Raw genomic sequence first — 17,907 nt, 5'->3', positions numbered from 1 at the left:
TTTTTAATTAAGTTTTATAAATAAGTAATTTGATTTACACTTATTACAAAACTTCAGAAATAATACAATCAAATTAGATTTATATTTATGATAAAATTACAATAGAAATATAAAAAAAAACAGAAATAACTAATTTTTTATATTCATAAGAAATTTGATTATATGGTGTTAAAAGACTTGATTATTTGAATATAAGGAGTCTAATTATTATATAATAAAATATTCATTAGTTTTGTTGGTTAATTATTATTTTGTTAGAAAAAAAATATATAAAACCATAAATATAAATAATTAAATATACACAAATGCATGGTAATGAATTTGAATTAGACATAGCATTTTAATAACTATCTACACTCAATTTTTTTTTCAGGTAATAATTGTTGCCTCAATTCTTCAGCTGTTAGTCTATTCTTGAAGAATGAACCTCAGTCAACATCAACAAAGAATTTGATACACTTTGCCCAGAGTACGTCGTAGTTCATTAGTAATTACATACTACCATAAATAATTTGTGAATTTTAATCTACCAATGATTAAATATTTGTGAACTATTTTTTGCAGTTGTTAGAAGTGGGGTTGTGGCAAAGTTTAATTATGGGAGAGGAGACCAAAATATTAGAATCTATGGAAAAGCATCCCCTCCAATTTACAACCTATCTAATATCCCTCATGACCTACCTCTATTTCTCAGCTATGGTGGTCGAGATGCTCTTTCTGATGTTCTTGATGTGCAAACTTTACTTGATTCTCTAAAGTTTCATGATGTTGATAAGCTTAGTGTTCAGTTTATCAAAGACTATGCTCATGTTGATTTCATTATGGGGGTCAATGCCAAAGACATAGTGTACAATGCTGTCATTTCATTTTTCAACAGATTTAATTAATTAAATCTTACAGGGAGGGGAAACATTCCATGTACTAGGCTATTAGCCTATATATTAATATATCATCACCGATTTGAATATAAGTTATCTAATGATTAAATTTGTATTACGCAATAATGATTGGTGCAAAATGATATATGATGGTGTGTGTCATATTATGTGAATATATATTTTAGATCTTTCATATTAAATTTTAAAATGAAAACACCCTATTTTTTTATTTAATATATTATGTTGTCAACCATGTTAAGTTATCAATCAAATTCAAATTAGTATAGTTTATTTGTTCATTTTTTTAAAAGGTTTTTGATTCATATATAATTTTTTTAAATCAATTAATTGTGTAAAAAAATCCTGTGCATAAATATTTGCACTAGCACAAGTCCAGAAGAGAGCCGCACTCAAAGAACATAACATATGCAGCTTAATATAACATCACTATAACTTTAAAATCAGACAAAGAAAACTTAACCAATATTTTAATACTCTCTTTTTGTGTAAAATAAATTTGTTACAGATCCAATCTCCCGGATTCCATGGGCCCTCAACTAACTGCTCATCTAAGCGAGCCCCAAATCCCAACAAACCTGTTAAATTTTGGAATGGCGGAATCTCTCTAACAGATAAGATAATTTACACTTTTTACAAAAGAGAATTTAATTGCTCTTCTCAAGTATGATCATTCAACTCTACACACTCATCTTTTACCTCTCTAATTTTCTGACTTGGACGTTAGAGTGCCTTTGCAGGTACCACCCTCACGCTCCCTGAATTCAGCCTCGTCATCCTGCCGGACCAACGGATGCTATCATCAACTAAGGAAGTTCCATCTCGTATTCGATTGGTACAGTTTTGTACATTGGCGCTGTCTGTGAGGACCGTTGAAATTCCAGCAGCATTATAACATCCTAACATTCAAATCCTTATGCTTGAGTCATAAGTCAATGATAATAAGGTGGTACGCCTCAAGGTGAATTTATAATACATATATATTTCAAAGGAATTATTAAACGAGAAGCTTGAAAAAAAGTAAAAGTAAAATCGTGAACGGAAACACTCGCGTATCGATGAAAAAGAATAAGGCGCATTCGGAAAGTGAAAATAAAATTAAACATTAAAGAAGAATAAGATAAAGACAAGGTATATATATATATATATATAATAGCCACTAGTCGCAACCTACGAAGTTCAGACTGTCTAGGATATAGAAATAAAATCAGTAGACAACAGTGTTTTCCCTATCACTCTCAAAAGATACATTAAAGCCTCTATAGGCAAGTTCCAAAAGAAATAAATACATACATATGAGCTTTTTAAAATAAGTGCGTAGAGATTCTAAACAAAATATAAACAAAAGTTCAATAAGCTTCGCAATCTCTCAGATGAACCACAGCTCACTGCTGAGCTTCAGGACCTGCATCTAAAAAACAAGAGATATATACGGAATAAGAACCCCCGACCCATGGGTTCTCAGTACCGTAAAAGTGCCAAATAGATACTACATAAGGTAACACGAACTCACTAAACAATCTTAAACTCCATACCTCATCATATCCATCTTAAGTTCTTATTAATCCATATTTAGGCAACTATCATAAGGGGGCATAAATCTAATTCAACATTTCTCATATTTCCACCACTCTCCAATAGAAAAAATCTTAAACTAGAACCAGCCCTCAGATAATTCGACTTAGTAACCCTATCTCATCACAACAACTTTCTGCTTGTAGCAAGTGGAATCACTCTACTGTATCAACTCAGGATGTTCAAATCATCTCATTCAATATTTACCTTTATTATTCAACCATTTTGTCATTCCATCTCAATAAGGACAGCCATCAGCGTCAACTGACACAGCATGAGGGACCTCTCAGTTATGTAGACACAAGCAATGCAAACAAGGAATACACAAGTAGATTCAAGTAAGGCAAGTAGCACTTAATTATGTAAGATATACAATTAGACAAACGATACAATTAAGCAAACGCAAACAAATTAAACATATGAAAATGATTAAACACTACTTCCATCCCTCCTAAAATTAGATCAGCTTCATTATAGGGTAGAATTTGGTTTTGTGGGTAAGTTTCGCTTGGTATTGGAAAATTGGGATTATCACTACAAAAAGAAACATTTAAAACTGTCAAAATTATCATAAGACGAATTCTGACGGTATAAATAATGCCAATAAATGGTTGCTGGTAAATTTTTGAATTCCAAGGCTAATTACTGTTGCAAACGTTGCAGAATGCCCATTTTGGTGTGTCAGAAAAAATCTGATAATAACATTGGCACTATTTTTATTTTTTCGCGCCCAAAGTATCGTAAAAAAATTTCTCTCAGTAATTTCGACGGTAATATATTTAATAAAATTTAATTTAAAAAGAAAATGAAAAATGCTGTCGGATTTATCTGTCGCAAAATCCGGATGCAAAGGGTGACTGATAGTCATAAGAGGGTTAGTCACCCGCCCTCTACCCCAACCACGAGGACAACTTCTGACACTGCCTCTGCTGGACATGTCTAGTTTAAATAAATAATTAAAATAGTTAAAAGAATCATAATCTAAATGCAATATGTAATACATAGAATGATTATCCTATATATAAGTCTAACATATAACATGCAATATAATATAAGGTTCTGTGTTGAACACAAAAGCAACAAATTGATCGATCCCCTCAAAGAATTCAGGTTTCATTCCCCTTGTTGTTTTTTATCCCTGTCGTACATCCACAAGCGATGACTTGAAATCATTTTGCCACAAATAACCTAGAATTTCAAACAACAACACAACGTAATTTTTTTTTTTATAAAAAATTTTGGTAGAGTTTTTTCTTAATTTAGGGACCTCCACAAAAAAATCTCAGTTTCCATAAACAATTACAAGTATGTATCAAAACAAATAACCAACACCTCCTTGTTAAATTTTTTAAAAATTTTGACAGAGTTTTGGCTATACTTAGCAACCTCCATCAAATGTAATTTTTAGCTTTTACCAACCAAACATGACTTGTAACAATTTTAACAAAAATTTGACAGAATTTTTCTTTAATTTAGAGATCTCTACCAAAAAAATTGTCAATTTTCAAAGTTTAAACAATTGTAAAGGTTCTTAATAGCCTATAAAAAGGGAAGATTAAACCACTTTTTATCTTTTAAAACTTGAACACCAAAGACAGTCTGAAACTTTGTTACTGCTATTTTTGAGTTAGCGATTATGCAGGAAAAAATTTATTTTATCTTAGAACAAACAGAATAAAATAGAGCAGAGAATAGTAGCTTACACCACCATGTATCCTAATTTAACTACCTTGTATAATGTGGCCTACACCCAGTCTCCACTACAACTGTAGTAGAATTTTCACTATCTTTTTCAAGATTACAAACACCAATTTCTTAGGATTCTTCCTAATCCTATCTATGAATTGAACACACAAGCTTCTAACTAATCTTGTTTCGGTTAGGCTCTCAACCTAGACTCTCAACACTAAGTGCTCACCTAACTTAGCAAGGGAAACCTCTTAGGATCATGAAACAAAACAAAAAATATATCAAAAGATATTGACATATTTAATACTTTTTCTCCAAGTTCAACTCTCTTTGCCTTTTCTCTCATATGGATTTCTCAAATACCTCATATAATGCCTTTTACTATGAGAAATCAAAGAAAGATAATCTGAAAAAAGAAAATATTTAATAAAGCAATATGAAGGAGAATATATGAATAGCTTGAAAGCTATGAAAAAATCATATTTTCAGTTCTTGCTCTTCAATCCTTGGCTGATTACTCCTTTTATTGAAGGGTAATACTTCCAAAGCTTGAAGCTATCTGTTCCGAGGGTTACCTGAAACAGGGAGGTCAATCTCGGAGGAGATCTTCAGATCTAGACTGAGCTGCCGGGCCCAACTTGTGGGAGCTCAAGACGTTGATGGTCCTCGATCATCGGAGGGGGTGGTACCTACAAGAGACTCCGATGCTTAAGTCAGTACAAGCTTTAGGTAGGTTTTTAGTAGAATTGGAGTATGAGTTATACGTGGGTGCTCCATTGTATTTATAGTAGTGCCTTGATGATCTTCCTTTGAAATAAGTTGGTTATTGTATCTTATCTTTTGGGGATATCTTTTGTCTCTTTTGTCCAACCGCTCTCTGGTAGTGGTGGTTCCTTCGCTTTGGGCCTTCTTGGGCCTCTGAGGCGTTTGTCTGAGCTGAGGTCGATGAGCTTGTCTTCTTTCCTTGTTTGCTGCTTTTTCTTCCTTTTTGTGGAGGTCATTTGATCTTATTGTACTGCTTGAATCAGAACCATTTGATTCTTGCTTTGGCTATAAGTTGTGATCTTTTTTCCTCCAACCATTAAATAAAAATTGATTTACAATAAACTATAAATCAATCCTAATTACTCTAAACTAATTTAAACCTTAAACCCTATTAAAATTTAACCAAATCTAACAAAATTATTATGTTAATATCCTATACCAAACTTGATAAAAAAAATTAAACTCTAATTACTCTATACTAATTTAATTAACCTATATTAAACTAACATATTAGCCTAATGTACAAATTAAATTAAGGGTTAAGTATGATTTTGGTCTATAAGGTATAAGCCGAAAATTATTTTTGTCCCGAACCTTTTTTTTCATACAAAATTGTTTCTAATGTTCAACGTAGTTTTAAAATCGTCTTTCGGACCAAAATACCCTTCTCTTCTTCTTTTTCTTCTTCTTCATCACAACATCTCTTCTTCTTTATCACATCATCTCTTCTTCTTCTTCTTCTTCTTCACAACATTTTTTTGAAATAAAAAAAGAAAAAAATCTGAGAGATTGAGAAAAGAGGGAGAATGCAGGGAAGAGAAAGAGAGAGAGAATGCACAAGCTCACTGGAACCCCCGCGCTGCCGCCGTTGCCTCTGTGCTCCAAAATTGCCGCTAAAGAAGGGACAAAGAGGAGATCTGAAACCGTTCGTGGAGGAGAAGCACGTCCATGAGCGGACGTGGTAGAGACGGCATCATGGAGAAGACAAAGTTGTTGTCGCTGCTGCTCCTCGCTGTCATCGCTGTTCCTTGCTATCGCTGCTGTTCCACGCTCGTCGCCACTGTTTAAGTTTTATTTCTTTAGTTTCTTTTATTTTTGCTTCTGATTCTATTATTGTTGTTGCTGATGCTGTGATGAAGAAGAAGAAGAGATGTTGTTGTTGTTGTTGTTCTTGAATTTGAATATTGTGTTGTTGTTGAATATTATATGTTGTTGTTGTTGGTGCTCCATTAATGGCTTCATTGTGGTTTTCTTGCCTCTATTAATGGCTTCTTTATTCTTTTTTTAAAATTTTTTAATTTTTTGTTAGGGGTAATTTAGTCCAAAATTTTAAAATTTAGGTCAAAAGGACTATTTATAAACTACTTTGAACCTTAGGAACGATTTTGTTTGCAAAAAAAGGTTGGGAGCGAAAAACATTTTCGGCCTATACCTTAGGGACCAAAATCTTACTTAACCTTTAAACTAACAATAACGAATTGAAATAAACAATAAGTACTCTAATCAATCTGAATTACTCTAAAGCCTAAATAAACTCTAACTAAACACTAATCACTCTAAGTTACTATAAACCTTAAATAAATCCTAACTAAACATTATATTAATAACTATAAATTATTTCAACAATAAACTCTAATCAACCCTAGTTAAATCATAATCAATCATAATCTAACAAAATTAATATATTAATATCCTAAACCCTAAACTCAACCTAATCTAACAAAATTAATCTAACCTAAACTTAGATTTTTGAAAATAAATAAATAAATAAATAAAAGTCAAAAGCTTACCCTGAGAGAAAAGCGTGGAAGCAACAGTGACGGCGGCACCTCTCCGCGGTGTGCCTCTCTGCAGTGATAGCAGTAGCAGTGGAAGCAGCGGCAGCGACAACAGCAACTAAAAGAGGTTGAACATGATCTTCCCTCATGCAGCACTAACTCACGATGGTAGAGAAGGGGACAGTGGCAGTGGCAGTGACGGTGGTGGCAACAACCATAATGGCGGCGATAATGAAGGCTAATGGTGGTGAGAGAAGAGAGTGAACTCACGCAACACCCACTTACGATGGCATAGAAAGGGGCAGTGACGTGGTAATGACGATGGCCACGATGGATGTCACTGGCAACGACAATAGAGGCCGGTTGCAGTGGTGGTTAGAGAAGAAAAAAGAGAGGGGAAAGACGCAGAAAGGAGGGAGGGGTGCGAATTTGATTTTAGGTTAGATTTACCGTCGGATTTTCCATCAAAAATATCTGACAGTAACATTGGTTTCTTTAAGGAAAATGATACATTTTGAAAATTTAATTACCGTCGGATTTATCCAATGCAAATTCCGACGGTAGGCACACCATTTTAATTCAAATTCGCGCCGACAATGTTAATAGTTCGACGAAACTACCACGCTTACCATTAGTGTATGAAAGTAATGCTAACAGTTTGACAGTAACTATCACGTCAAGAGTTTTTCAACGAATTTCCTATAGTGTATGAAGGTTTGGATAATTAGGTTGAGGTTGAGTGTTTGAGGTTGTAGGTTGGGTTGGTTGATTTTCAGTTTAGAGAAAGAAAATTCAGAGAAACTTTTTGAGTAAGCTATCTAGTGTAGGTTTGTGATGTAGTTGTGTAGATTCATTTTCCTTCCTTCGCAGATTTGGGTTCGAATTTCTTTTTTTGATCCTCCACTCTCCAAACTATCTGCTGGACCTTAAGCTCATTACTCCACTTCTCTTCTACCTCATGTTGCATCGCTGATTTCTTCAAAAATACGATATTATAGATTCATGCCCGATATGCTCACAAAAATAACAGTAAGTGCCTAATTTTTCTACTTCAATAGTTTTTCAAAAACATATTTATCCAAACTAGAGACTTTGATGGACTGCTTTAGTGTGTTACTTACATCCAGAATAACCCTTATCTTGATAATTATACCCTCCCTCCTCCTCATCGAAAAATGATCAACCTCCAAAGCCTCCCCCAATCTCTACCTTGTCGTCCTCTTTGCTGCAGATTTTTTGTTTTGCAAAATTCTTGCATTCTCCGCATTTGGATCTAAATTGGGTCTCAAAGTAAAATATTCTTCCTCTACTGTCATGCTTGGATTCCACCATTTTCCAATAGATCATGAATTGTTTGAAAAGTCATGAATAACCACTTTCCACCCTAATCACATCAAATTCTTTGGCAAGAAAGAATAGAAATATATTTTGTCTGTTTGTCTTGACTTTAAATCCTTCATGATGTTCCAAATTGCACTAAAAGCTCCTTCCATTGTTTTTTGCTAAACCCCCTATCCACCATCAACATTTTCAATATATATATATATATTACGTGGGTAACCTAAAGTGAATGGATTGGGCTTGTGAGATTGGCCCAAGCGTTGAGTGGATGGGGGTGGTACCTGCAAAGACACTCTGATGCCTAAGTTAGCATAGGGGTAAGCAGGTTTTAAAGAGTATTAGAACTTAGAGATACCTAAGGGGTGTCAGTGTATTTATAGTGATGAACCAATAACCACTGTTGGAGTAGTTCCACCTTTTAAGGTGGATAACCGTCCCTTTATCTTAGGAAAGTTGAGATATGGCTCCTGGAAGTGGGTTGAGAGATTTTAAGGGCAGTTACTTATTTGAATAAGTGTTATCTGCCAGCTATCCTTTGACCCCGACTTCTTTGGAGTGGAGTCTGCATTCAATCCGACCTCTTTATAAGGAGGTCGGTTGATAGCAAAGGCCAATCTTTGGATTGGGCCTTTTTGGTTTATTTGGACCTGGGCCTTATTGTTGGGCCAGAGTATGAACAGTTCCCCTACTCGAGTCCAATCTTTTGTTTCATGAGTTGGATTCGAGTATATGAACTCGGGCTTGTAGCCGATGTGTCATAGAAACCGACGTGATTTTTAAAACGGACGTGATTCAAATTTCTCAACAGTCGCGTCTAATCAAATGCCGTGTCTGTTATGGGTTTTGTATTTACACGTGGGAGCAGTTACATTGGCAACGGCGCGTTTCTTTAATGACTGCGTCAAGTTTACCATTTTGCCCATGGCATGTTTATAAATACTTTTTCCTCTCTTTTCTCTATCTTCTTTCGTTTTCTGAAATCTCTTACCTTCAATCCTCAAAGAGAAAGCCTTTTAGCCTTCTTCCTTGGAGTACTGCGTTCGCTGTTGCCGGCTCGTTCTTGCTTCGAAGATTAGTCTTTTCTTTCTCTTCTTTATTTGAATGCTTTGTTTTGCACATTTAGAGGAGTTTTTGCGTGTTTGTAGTAAGTCTGTTGGTTGGTCTAGTGACTCTATTCCTTTGAGGGATTGTTTTGGCCTTTTAGAGACCCTATTTTTGATCCTTTTCCGTTTTCCTCTGTAGGTTTCGTCGCCTTTTCTCCTATTTTTTTTACCGAAAAAGATGACTTCTCACGTTTCTGAGTGGGTAAACGATACTGTTCTTGGGGAGGAACCCTTAGTAGACACAGACTACATCACCGACCTCTGCACCCACCACAGGATCTGTGACTCTGATGATGATGAGCCCAAGTACGAGTTGATTGCCCCGGGTCCTGAAGACCGGGCTTGTTTTGGGAAGGCTGCCGATGCTGACCCTCATTTCTTTTTTATGTATGACTGCCTTTTTACCCGTCTAGGGGTCCTTCTGCCTTTTTTCGACTACGAACTAAGCGTGCTATGTCATTGCCGAGTTGCTCCTACCCAGCTTCACCCCAACTCTTGGAGTTTCATGAAAATTTATCAGCTTGTTAGTCGAGAGCTGGATTTTCCAACCTCTTTAAGGATCTTTTTCTATCTTTTTCATATGACCTAGCCCTTTAGTGGGCAAAATAACAAGCAACAGTGGATTTCTTTCCAGGCCATTCAAGGCCGGAAAGTTTTTTCTATGTTTGACGAATCTTTTCATGATTTCAAGAATTTCTTTTTCAAAGACCAAACTATAGAGGGTTACCATCCCTTTTTCCTTGATGAGAACTCCAACCCCCGATTTCCTCTTTATTGGCTAGAGGCCTCTCTAGTGGAGAAATATAGCCTGGAAGATTTGGATGAGGTAGAGGAGACTATCGTGGGGTTTTTCCGAGATGATTGGGGAAGGGCCCCCTATTTGGACACTAAGAAATTTCTGTTGGGATCTCCGAGCTTTCTACGGACCCAATTAGGTAGCTTTCGTTTTTTCTTTTTGTTGATTGTAGTCTTCCAAATTGTAGCCTTCCGACTTGTAGTTCTAACTCTTTGTTTTCTTCTTTTCAGAGATGGTGAAGAAAGGTTCCAGCGCCTCCTACCAAAAGGTTCAGGATGCCAAGAGAAGGTCGCGGGAAAGGATTGATGCCGCAAGGGCTGCCGGCACTCTTCCACCTCATCCTCCTCGTGATCTGGGGACATCTTCTCGTCCCATTATGGTAACTTCTGCTTCTGCCTCTTCTCTTCCTCCTCCCATTCTTCAAGCCCGAGTTTCTCCTGAACCTGAGAAAAAGAAGCATAAGACCTCGGGGTCTGGCTCTTCTTCTAGGAATTTTGATGGTCCCCAATTCGTTCAGAATCACATCTTTCCCCATACTCAAATTAATATGGATGATGCTTTCGTTCAAAACCATCTTAATATCCTGGTTCAGGGGAGTGTTTGGGCTACTGGGGTATGTACAAAACTTCTTGATATTTTTTAGAAGACCCTCCTTAGCTCTTTGGGTTCTACCAAAAAAGTTGAAGTGTTAGAGGGGAGGATTTTCCTTTATCAAGAGGAAGAGAAGAGGCTCCAAGAGCAAGTTGCTGGGTTGAAGGAAGAGAGGTCCCGACTTTAGGATCGGGAGAAGAAGTTGATGGCTCAGTGTGCCATGGCAGAGGGCCTTAAGGAGAAGGCAGAAAAGAATTATGTCCGAGTCTTTTCCGAGAACATTGATCTCCAACGGGAGCTGGAGAAAGGTCTGGAGGCTTATCAAGATTTGGAGGACTCTCTGGCAGAGAGCTCGGAGGAGGCCTGGAGAATTTTCAAAGAGCAGGTCGGAGTTATTGCTCCTGGCCTGGATCATTCCCCTCTTGATCCTGATAAGATTGTTGTGGATGGGACTATTGTTTCTCCTCCCCGACCTGAGACGGATTCTGAGCTAAAGACCCGTGGGCAAAGACTTATGGAATCTCCTCTTCGTGAGGATCAACTGGAGGGATCTCAGCCGACGTCTTTAGATGTTCCGACCCCTGCTGCCGAAGAGACTGCTCCGTCCTCCCCTGCTGCTGATCCGACCTCTCTTCCTACTGGTGACTATTAATTTTTTTTTCTTTTTCTAATTGATTTGAGCTATTTGGGACCCGGCTTGTGGGCCCCTTGTTGAACAATTTTATTTGTTGTTTTTGTGGTGGTTTGTTATTGACTTTTCTGGCCTTTTATGGCCGTTAACAAAAAAGTTTAACTTGCCCTTTTTTGGATAAGGGCTTTTAAGAAATATCCTGTGCGTGCATGCTTTCTACAATTTGCTAGGTTTTTATTAAGAAACCTCTTTTGATCTTTTTGCTTTTTGAAAACACCTTTTATCTTGGCAGGCTGTGCTTTATCTAAGTTACTTGATTTTTCAAAGACTTGAGACAGCTTCTGCCTTTGATTTTTGATTGGTTTTCTCGTCTCTTTTTGTATTCCTTGTACTCAATTTTCACTTATTGAGTTTCTGTAAATTAGGTTATTTTTGCGATGCATTTCTATTTTCTCGGTTTCTCTGACTAAGTAGTCATTTTTAAGTTTTGAAATTCCGAGTTACTATGATCGACCGTGTAACCTCTTTACACCGACTTATACCTCGTCGTTTTATCCTGCTGACCACGTAGGTCGGGCATGGGATTTTCACGTTTTATCGAGTTTAAGTTGGTGCGTTTCGTAGAATAATGATAACAACTAATGGAATTTATAAACAGATGTAGTAAAAAGATCTTTATTCATTTGATAAAGGTACTCTTTTGCTACTAGGGGAGTCTTCAAGACTCTTCCCTAGCCTCCACTTTGATGCCTCGTTAAAACCCGCTTCAGGAAAACCCTTCTTTTGGAAAAAAAAAATAATGAATTTGGGAAAAAGAGTACACCAGGGAGTGGAGTTTGCTTTTTAACTATAGTACATTTTCATATTACAAGCATGCTACGACCTTGGTAGCTCGGTACCGTTCAAGTCAGTTACCTTGTAGTATCTTTTTCGTAAGACTTCACTTATCTTATATGGCCCTTTCCAATTAGCAGCAAGCTTTCCTTCTCCTGATTTGTTGATTCCGATGTCATTTCTGATCAAGGCGAAGTCTTCTGGGATGAAGCTTCTTCGAATGACTTTCTTGTTGTATCTGTTTGTCATTCTTTGCTTTAACGCTGCTTCTCTTACCCGGGATTGTTCTCGGACTTCAAGGAGTAGCTCGAGCTCCTCTTTGTTCCCCTCTATGTTGCCAACCTCGTCGTAGAAGCTCACCCTTATACTTTGTTCGTTGATTTCGGCTGGTATCATGGCCTCTATGCCATAAGCAAGTCGGAAGGGTGTTTCTCCTGTGGCAGACTAAGGTGTAGTCCGATAAGTCCATAGCACTTGAGGGAGTTCTTCAGCCCATGCTCCCTTCGCATCTTGCAACCGTTTTTTCAACCCAGCCAGTATGACTTTGTTAGCTGCTTCAGCTTGCCCGTTTGCTTGAAGGTGCTCTACCGAGGTGAACTGATGCTTGATCTTCATACTGGCTACTAGGTTTCTGAAGGAGGAGTCGGTGAACTGAGTTCCATTATTAGTAGTAATGGAGTGAGGGACTCCATACCTTGTGATAATATTTTTGTAGAGGAATCTCCGACTTCGTGAAGTAGTCTACTCCCACTATTGGATATTTTACTTGTCCAGGCGATTGGGGTCCAATCCCCATTTTGCAAAAGGCCATGGAGAAGTTATGCTAATGAGCTCCTCAGGGGAGCAATGTGGAAGTTTGCATGCATTTGGCATGGCTGACACTTCTTTACGAATTTGGTGGCATCTTTCTACAAGGTCGGCCAGTAGAACCCGGCTCGTATGACTTTCCTAGCCAAAGACCTTGCTCCGAGATGGTTCCCACAGATACCATTATGGACCTCTTCTAAGACTTCTATTGTCCTTGAGGTCGGGACGCACTTTAACAATGGTGTGGATATACCTCTTTTATAGAGGATATTTTTTACTAAAGTGTAGTTTTGTGCTTCCCTTCGAATTTTTTTGGCCTCTTTTTCCTCTTTTGGTAGGATGTCGAATTTCATGTATTCGATTAGTGGGTTCATCCATCCGAGGTCCAATCTGGATACTTCAAGGACGTCTTGTCTCCCTTCTGTTTTTGTAACTAAGGGTTCTTGGAGAGTTTCTTGTATCAGACTTCTATTATTCCCTCCTGGCTTGGTACTTGCTAGTTTGGAGAGTGCATGTGCTCTGCTGTTGAGATCCCGAGTTATGTGCTTGACCTCGGTCTCTGCAAAACGCCTAAGGTGCTCCAAGGTTTTGTCTAAGTACCTCTTCATGTTGGGGTCTTTAGCCTAATATTCTCCATTTATTTGGGAGGTTACCACCTGAGAGTCGCTGAACACAACTACTTTGGTTGCTCCGACTTCCTCGGCCAATTTTAACCCTGCAATCAAGGTTTCATTTTCTGCCTGATTGTTAGAAGCTGGAAATTCGAATTTGAAGGAGACTTCTACTTGGGTTCCCTCTTGGTTAACTAATATTATGCATGTACCTCTTCCGACTTTGTTAGAGGATCCATCCACGTATAACTCCCACGTAGTGGAGGCTTCCTCTTGATCTCCTACATATTCTGCCACGAAGTCGGTGAGGCATTGAGCTTTAATTGTCGTCCGAGTTTCGTACTTAAGGTCGAATTCGGATAGCTCTATGACCCACTGAACTATTCTACCCGCAATATCCATTTTTTGAAGGATTTGCTTCATGGGCTGGTTTGTTCGAACTCTTATTGTGTGTGCTTGAAAATAAGACCGTAACCTTCGAGAGGCTACGATTAAGGCATACGCAAACTTTTCAAGTTTTTGATACCTTAACTCAGGGCTTTGTAGAGCTTTACTGGTGAAGTACACAGGATCCTGTCGGACCTCGTCTTCCCGTATTAGAGCTGATGTTACAGCTTTGTCGGCTACGGACAAATACAGGACGAGTTTTTCCGTAAATTTAGGTCGGGTCAGAATGGGAGATTGGCTTAAAAACCTTTTGAACTCCTGGAATGCTTCTTCACACTCAGAAGTCCATTCGAACTAGCATCCTTTTTTTAGTAGAGAGAAGAGTGGTAGGGATCTTAACGCTAATCTTGCCAAGAACCTGGAGAGGGCTGCAAGTCGGCCATTCACCTGCTGGACCTTCCTTAAGCAAGTCGAGCTTTTCATTTCTAGGACTGCTTTGCACTTGTCGGGGTTGGCTTCAATCCCCCTTTGTGTAAGGATAAATCCCAATGGTGTTGAAGACTTGCAAGAGATCAGTTAAGAGGTCGGCCTCCTCCTTGGTTTTTACTAACATGTCGTCTACATAGACTTCCATTACACTCCCAAGGTGAGGTGCGAACACCTTATTCATCAGCCTTTGATATGTGGCTCCTGTATTTTTTAACCCAAAAGACATAACCACATAGTAATAGTTTGCTCTTGGCGTGATGAAAGATGTTTTCTCTCAATCCGGCTTATACATCGGGATTTGATTGTATCCATATGCGTCCATGAACGATAAGTATTGATACCCCGAGCTGCAGTCTACTAAGGTATCAATATTTGGAAGTGGATATGGGTCTTTAGGGCACGCCTTGTTCAAATCGGTATAATCGACGCACATCCTCCACTTGCCATTTTGTTTTTTGACTAGCACCACATTTGCCAGCAACGCCGGATACTTAACCTCTTTGATGAAGGCAGCTTCTAGGAGGGCTTGTACTTGCTCTTCCACTACTTGGGCCCATCCAGATCCGAGCTTTCGTCTTCTTTGCTGAACAGGTCGCGATCCCAGGTACACTGACAGTCTATGCGACATGAGCTCGGGATCTATTCCCGGCATGTCGGAGGCTTTCCCGGCGAAGAGGTCGAAATTTTCTTGTAGGAGCCTTATGAGCTTCTGCTTCAGTTCTTCTTTCAGGTTGGCTCCTATATTGGTATATTTTCCTTCCTCTTCTCCAATCTGTACCTCCTAAATTTTCCCCCAGGGTTGTGGTCGCAATTCTTCTTTAGCCTGGCTCCTCCGAGCTCAATTGTGTGCACCTCCTTGCCCTTTCTTCTCAGGTTCAGGCTTTCATTGTAACATTTTCTTGCCAACTTCTGGTATCCCCTAATGGTTGCAATTCCCTCTGGTGTTGGGAATTTCATGCAAAGGTGGGGTGGACACCACTGCTCCGAGCCGATTTAGGGTTGTTCTGCCTATTAGAGCATTGTAGGCTGAACCCACATCGACGACTATGAAGTCGATGCTTAGAGTTTTGGTCTTCACCCTTTTTCCAAAGGTTGTGTGTAGGGGTATGAATCCTAGTGGCTTTATTGGTGTATCCCCCAGCCCATATAGGGTATCGGGGTAAGCTCTTAACTCCGCTTCATCCAGTCCCAGTTTGTCAAACGCTGGTTTGAACAGGATATCGGCCGAGCTTCCCTGATCCACCAGGGTCCTGTGTAATGGGCATTAGCAAGGATCATGGTTATCACTACTAGATCGTCATGTCCAGGAATGATGCCTTGCCCATCTTCTTTAGTGAAAGAGATGGTTGGAAGGTCGGAAGCTTCACCCCCGACCTGGTAGACTTCCTTAAGGTGTCTTTTGCGAGATGACTTTGTGAGACCACCTCCAGCAAACCCTCCTGAGATCATGTGTATATATCTTTCCGGGGTCTATGGTGGTGGGTCTCTTTGGTCTTCGTCATCTCGCTTTCTCTTGCCATGATGCTCTGACCTTTCCATGAGATATCTGTCAAGCCGACCTTCTCTGGCCAGCTTTTCTATCACATTTTTTAGGTCGTAAAAATCATTTGTTGAGTGACCATATATTTTATGGTACTCACAGTAGTCACTACGACTTTTCCCCTTTTGTTTTTGATGGGTCTAGGGGGAGATAGTCTTTCAGTATGACAAATTTTTCTGTAGACATCAACTAGGGAAACTCGTAGAGGAGTGTAGGAGTGATACCTCCTGGGCCTTTCAGGGCCGACTTCCTCTTTTTTCCTGGGTTCTCTTTCCTTCTCTTTTGATGAGTGAGAAAGCCCAGGTCGCCAGTTTGGCTCTCGCAGCCTGGCATTTTCCTCCATGTTGATGTACTTTTCAGCTCTCTCCTGTACATCACTCAGGGAGGTCGGATGCCTTTTTGAGATGGATTGGGAGAAGGGGCCTTCTTGGAGTCCATTTACTAGGCCCATAATTACTGCCTCTGTGGGCAGGTCTTGAATTTCTAAATATGCTTTATTGAATCTTTCCATGTAATCTCTCAAGGGTTCTCCGATCTCTTGTTTTACTCCCAAAAGACTCGGTGCGTGCTTTACTTTGTCCTTCTGGATGGAGAATCGCATAAGGAACTTCCGCGAGAGGTCGTCGAAGCTGGTGACCGACCTTGGGGGGAGGCTATCGAACCACTTCATCGCTGCTTTGGTTAGGGTTGTCGGAAAAACCTTGCAGCGAGTAGCATCAAAAGCGTCGGCTAGATACATCCGACTTTTAAAATTGCTTAAGTGATGCTTTGGGTTAGTAGTTCCGTCATAGAGGTCCATTTCAGGGCTTTTGAAATTCCTTGAAACTTTTGCCCTCATTATTCCTCACTGAACGGATCCTCTCCTCCCAAGGGAGAATCTTCTCGGTCACTGCGAGGGTTTTGACCTCGGAGAGCGGACTCAAGTCTTAGGAGATTTTCTTCAAGCTCCTTTCGTCGTTCGATCGCATTTTTCAAATTTCTCTCTGCCTCTCGCTGTCATTCCAGCTCTTGTTCTAGCTGTTCCAGCCGTTCCTGGTGGCCATGGAACAATCCCATGAAATCAGTTGCATGGGGTTGTCCTTCTTTGCCTGATTCATGTCCATTAGAGGAGTTCCCTTTTGGGTCCTTTACCCTTGAAGTGCCTTCTTTGTGCTGGTTAGTCATCCCTTGGTGAGTGACTATTGCTCTGTCGTTATTACCAGTGTCCTAATTCTCTTGCTCAGAATCGGATGCTGTGTTTCCGTCCTCGTTGAAATCATCCGCCATCATCAATTGATTTCCAGGTCCCTGACAACGGCGTCAATGTTACATGGGTAACCTGAAGTGAATGGATTGGGCTTGTGAGATTGGCCCAAGCATTGAGTGGAGGTGGTATCCGACTTGGTTCACGTCTGGGAGCTGCCGTCCGACTTGTGCGTATGAAGGAATGGGGGGTGGTACCTGCAAAGACACTCCGATGCCTAAGTCAGCATAGGGGTAAGCAGGTTTTAGAGAGTATTGGAATTTGGAGATACCTGAGGGGTGTGAGTGTATTTATAGTGGTGAACCAATAACCACCGCTTGAGTAGTTCCACCTTTTAAGGTGGATAACCGTCCCTTTATCTTAGGGAAGTTGAAATATGGCTCCTAAAAGTGGGTTGAGAGATTTTAGGGGCAGTTACTTATTTAAATAAGTGTTATCTGCCAACTATCTTTCGACCCCGACCTCTTTGGAGTGGAGTCTGCATTCAGTCCGATCTCTTTATAAGGAGGTCGGTTGATAGCAAAGGCCAATCTTTGGATTGGACCTTTTTGGTTTATTTGGACCTAAATCTTAGTGTAGAGTTAGGATATGAACAATATATAATAAAGAAAATGTAATTACAACGCACATAGAAATTTTTTAGTCGAGTACTCGAGTTACATCTATATATGTGTTATTCAACTAAAATTTTATATGTTTTCTTTTGTATTATTAAACTACAAATCAACACAATTTAAAATAATTTATGTGTTCTTCAACTAAAATTTTTAGATTTGTCTTTTGTATCAATTAACTTAAAAATTTGTATAATTTAAAATAATTTCTGTAGTT

The 17,907-nt window shown here is 39.1% G+C and overlaps 1 protein-coding gene across 1 annotated transcript in view; it reads left to right on the top strand.

Moving 5' to 3' along the window:
• Window positions 1-11,509, top strand: part of LOC110263216 — a 24,638-nt gene extending 13,129 nt beyond the window's left edge. Inside the window, exon 2 of the mRNA XM_021104195.1 lies at window positions 10,174-11,509. Coding sequence (XP_020959854.1) covers window positions 10,740-11,186 — 447 coding nt within the window. The 5' untranslated portion in view covers window positions 10,174-10,739 and the 3' untranslated portion in view covers window positions 11,187-11,509. The remainder of the gene's footprint in view (window positions 1-10,173) is intronic.

The sequence above is a fragment of the Arachis ipaensis genome, chromosome B06, assembly GCF_000816755.2.
Source record: "Arachis ipaensis cultivar K30076 chromosome B06, Araip1.1, whole genome shotgun sequence".
NCBI lineage: Eukaryota > Viridiplantae > Streptophyta > Magnoliopsida > Fabales > Fabaceae > Arachis > Arachis ipaensis.
This window is presented reverse-complemented; position numbering and strand designations above follow the sequence as displayed.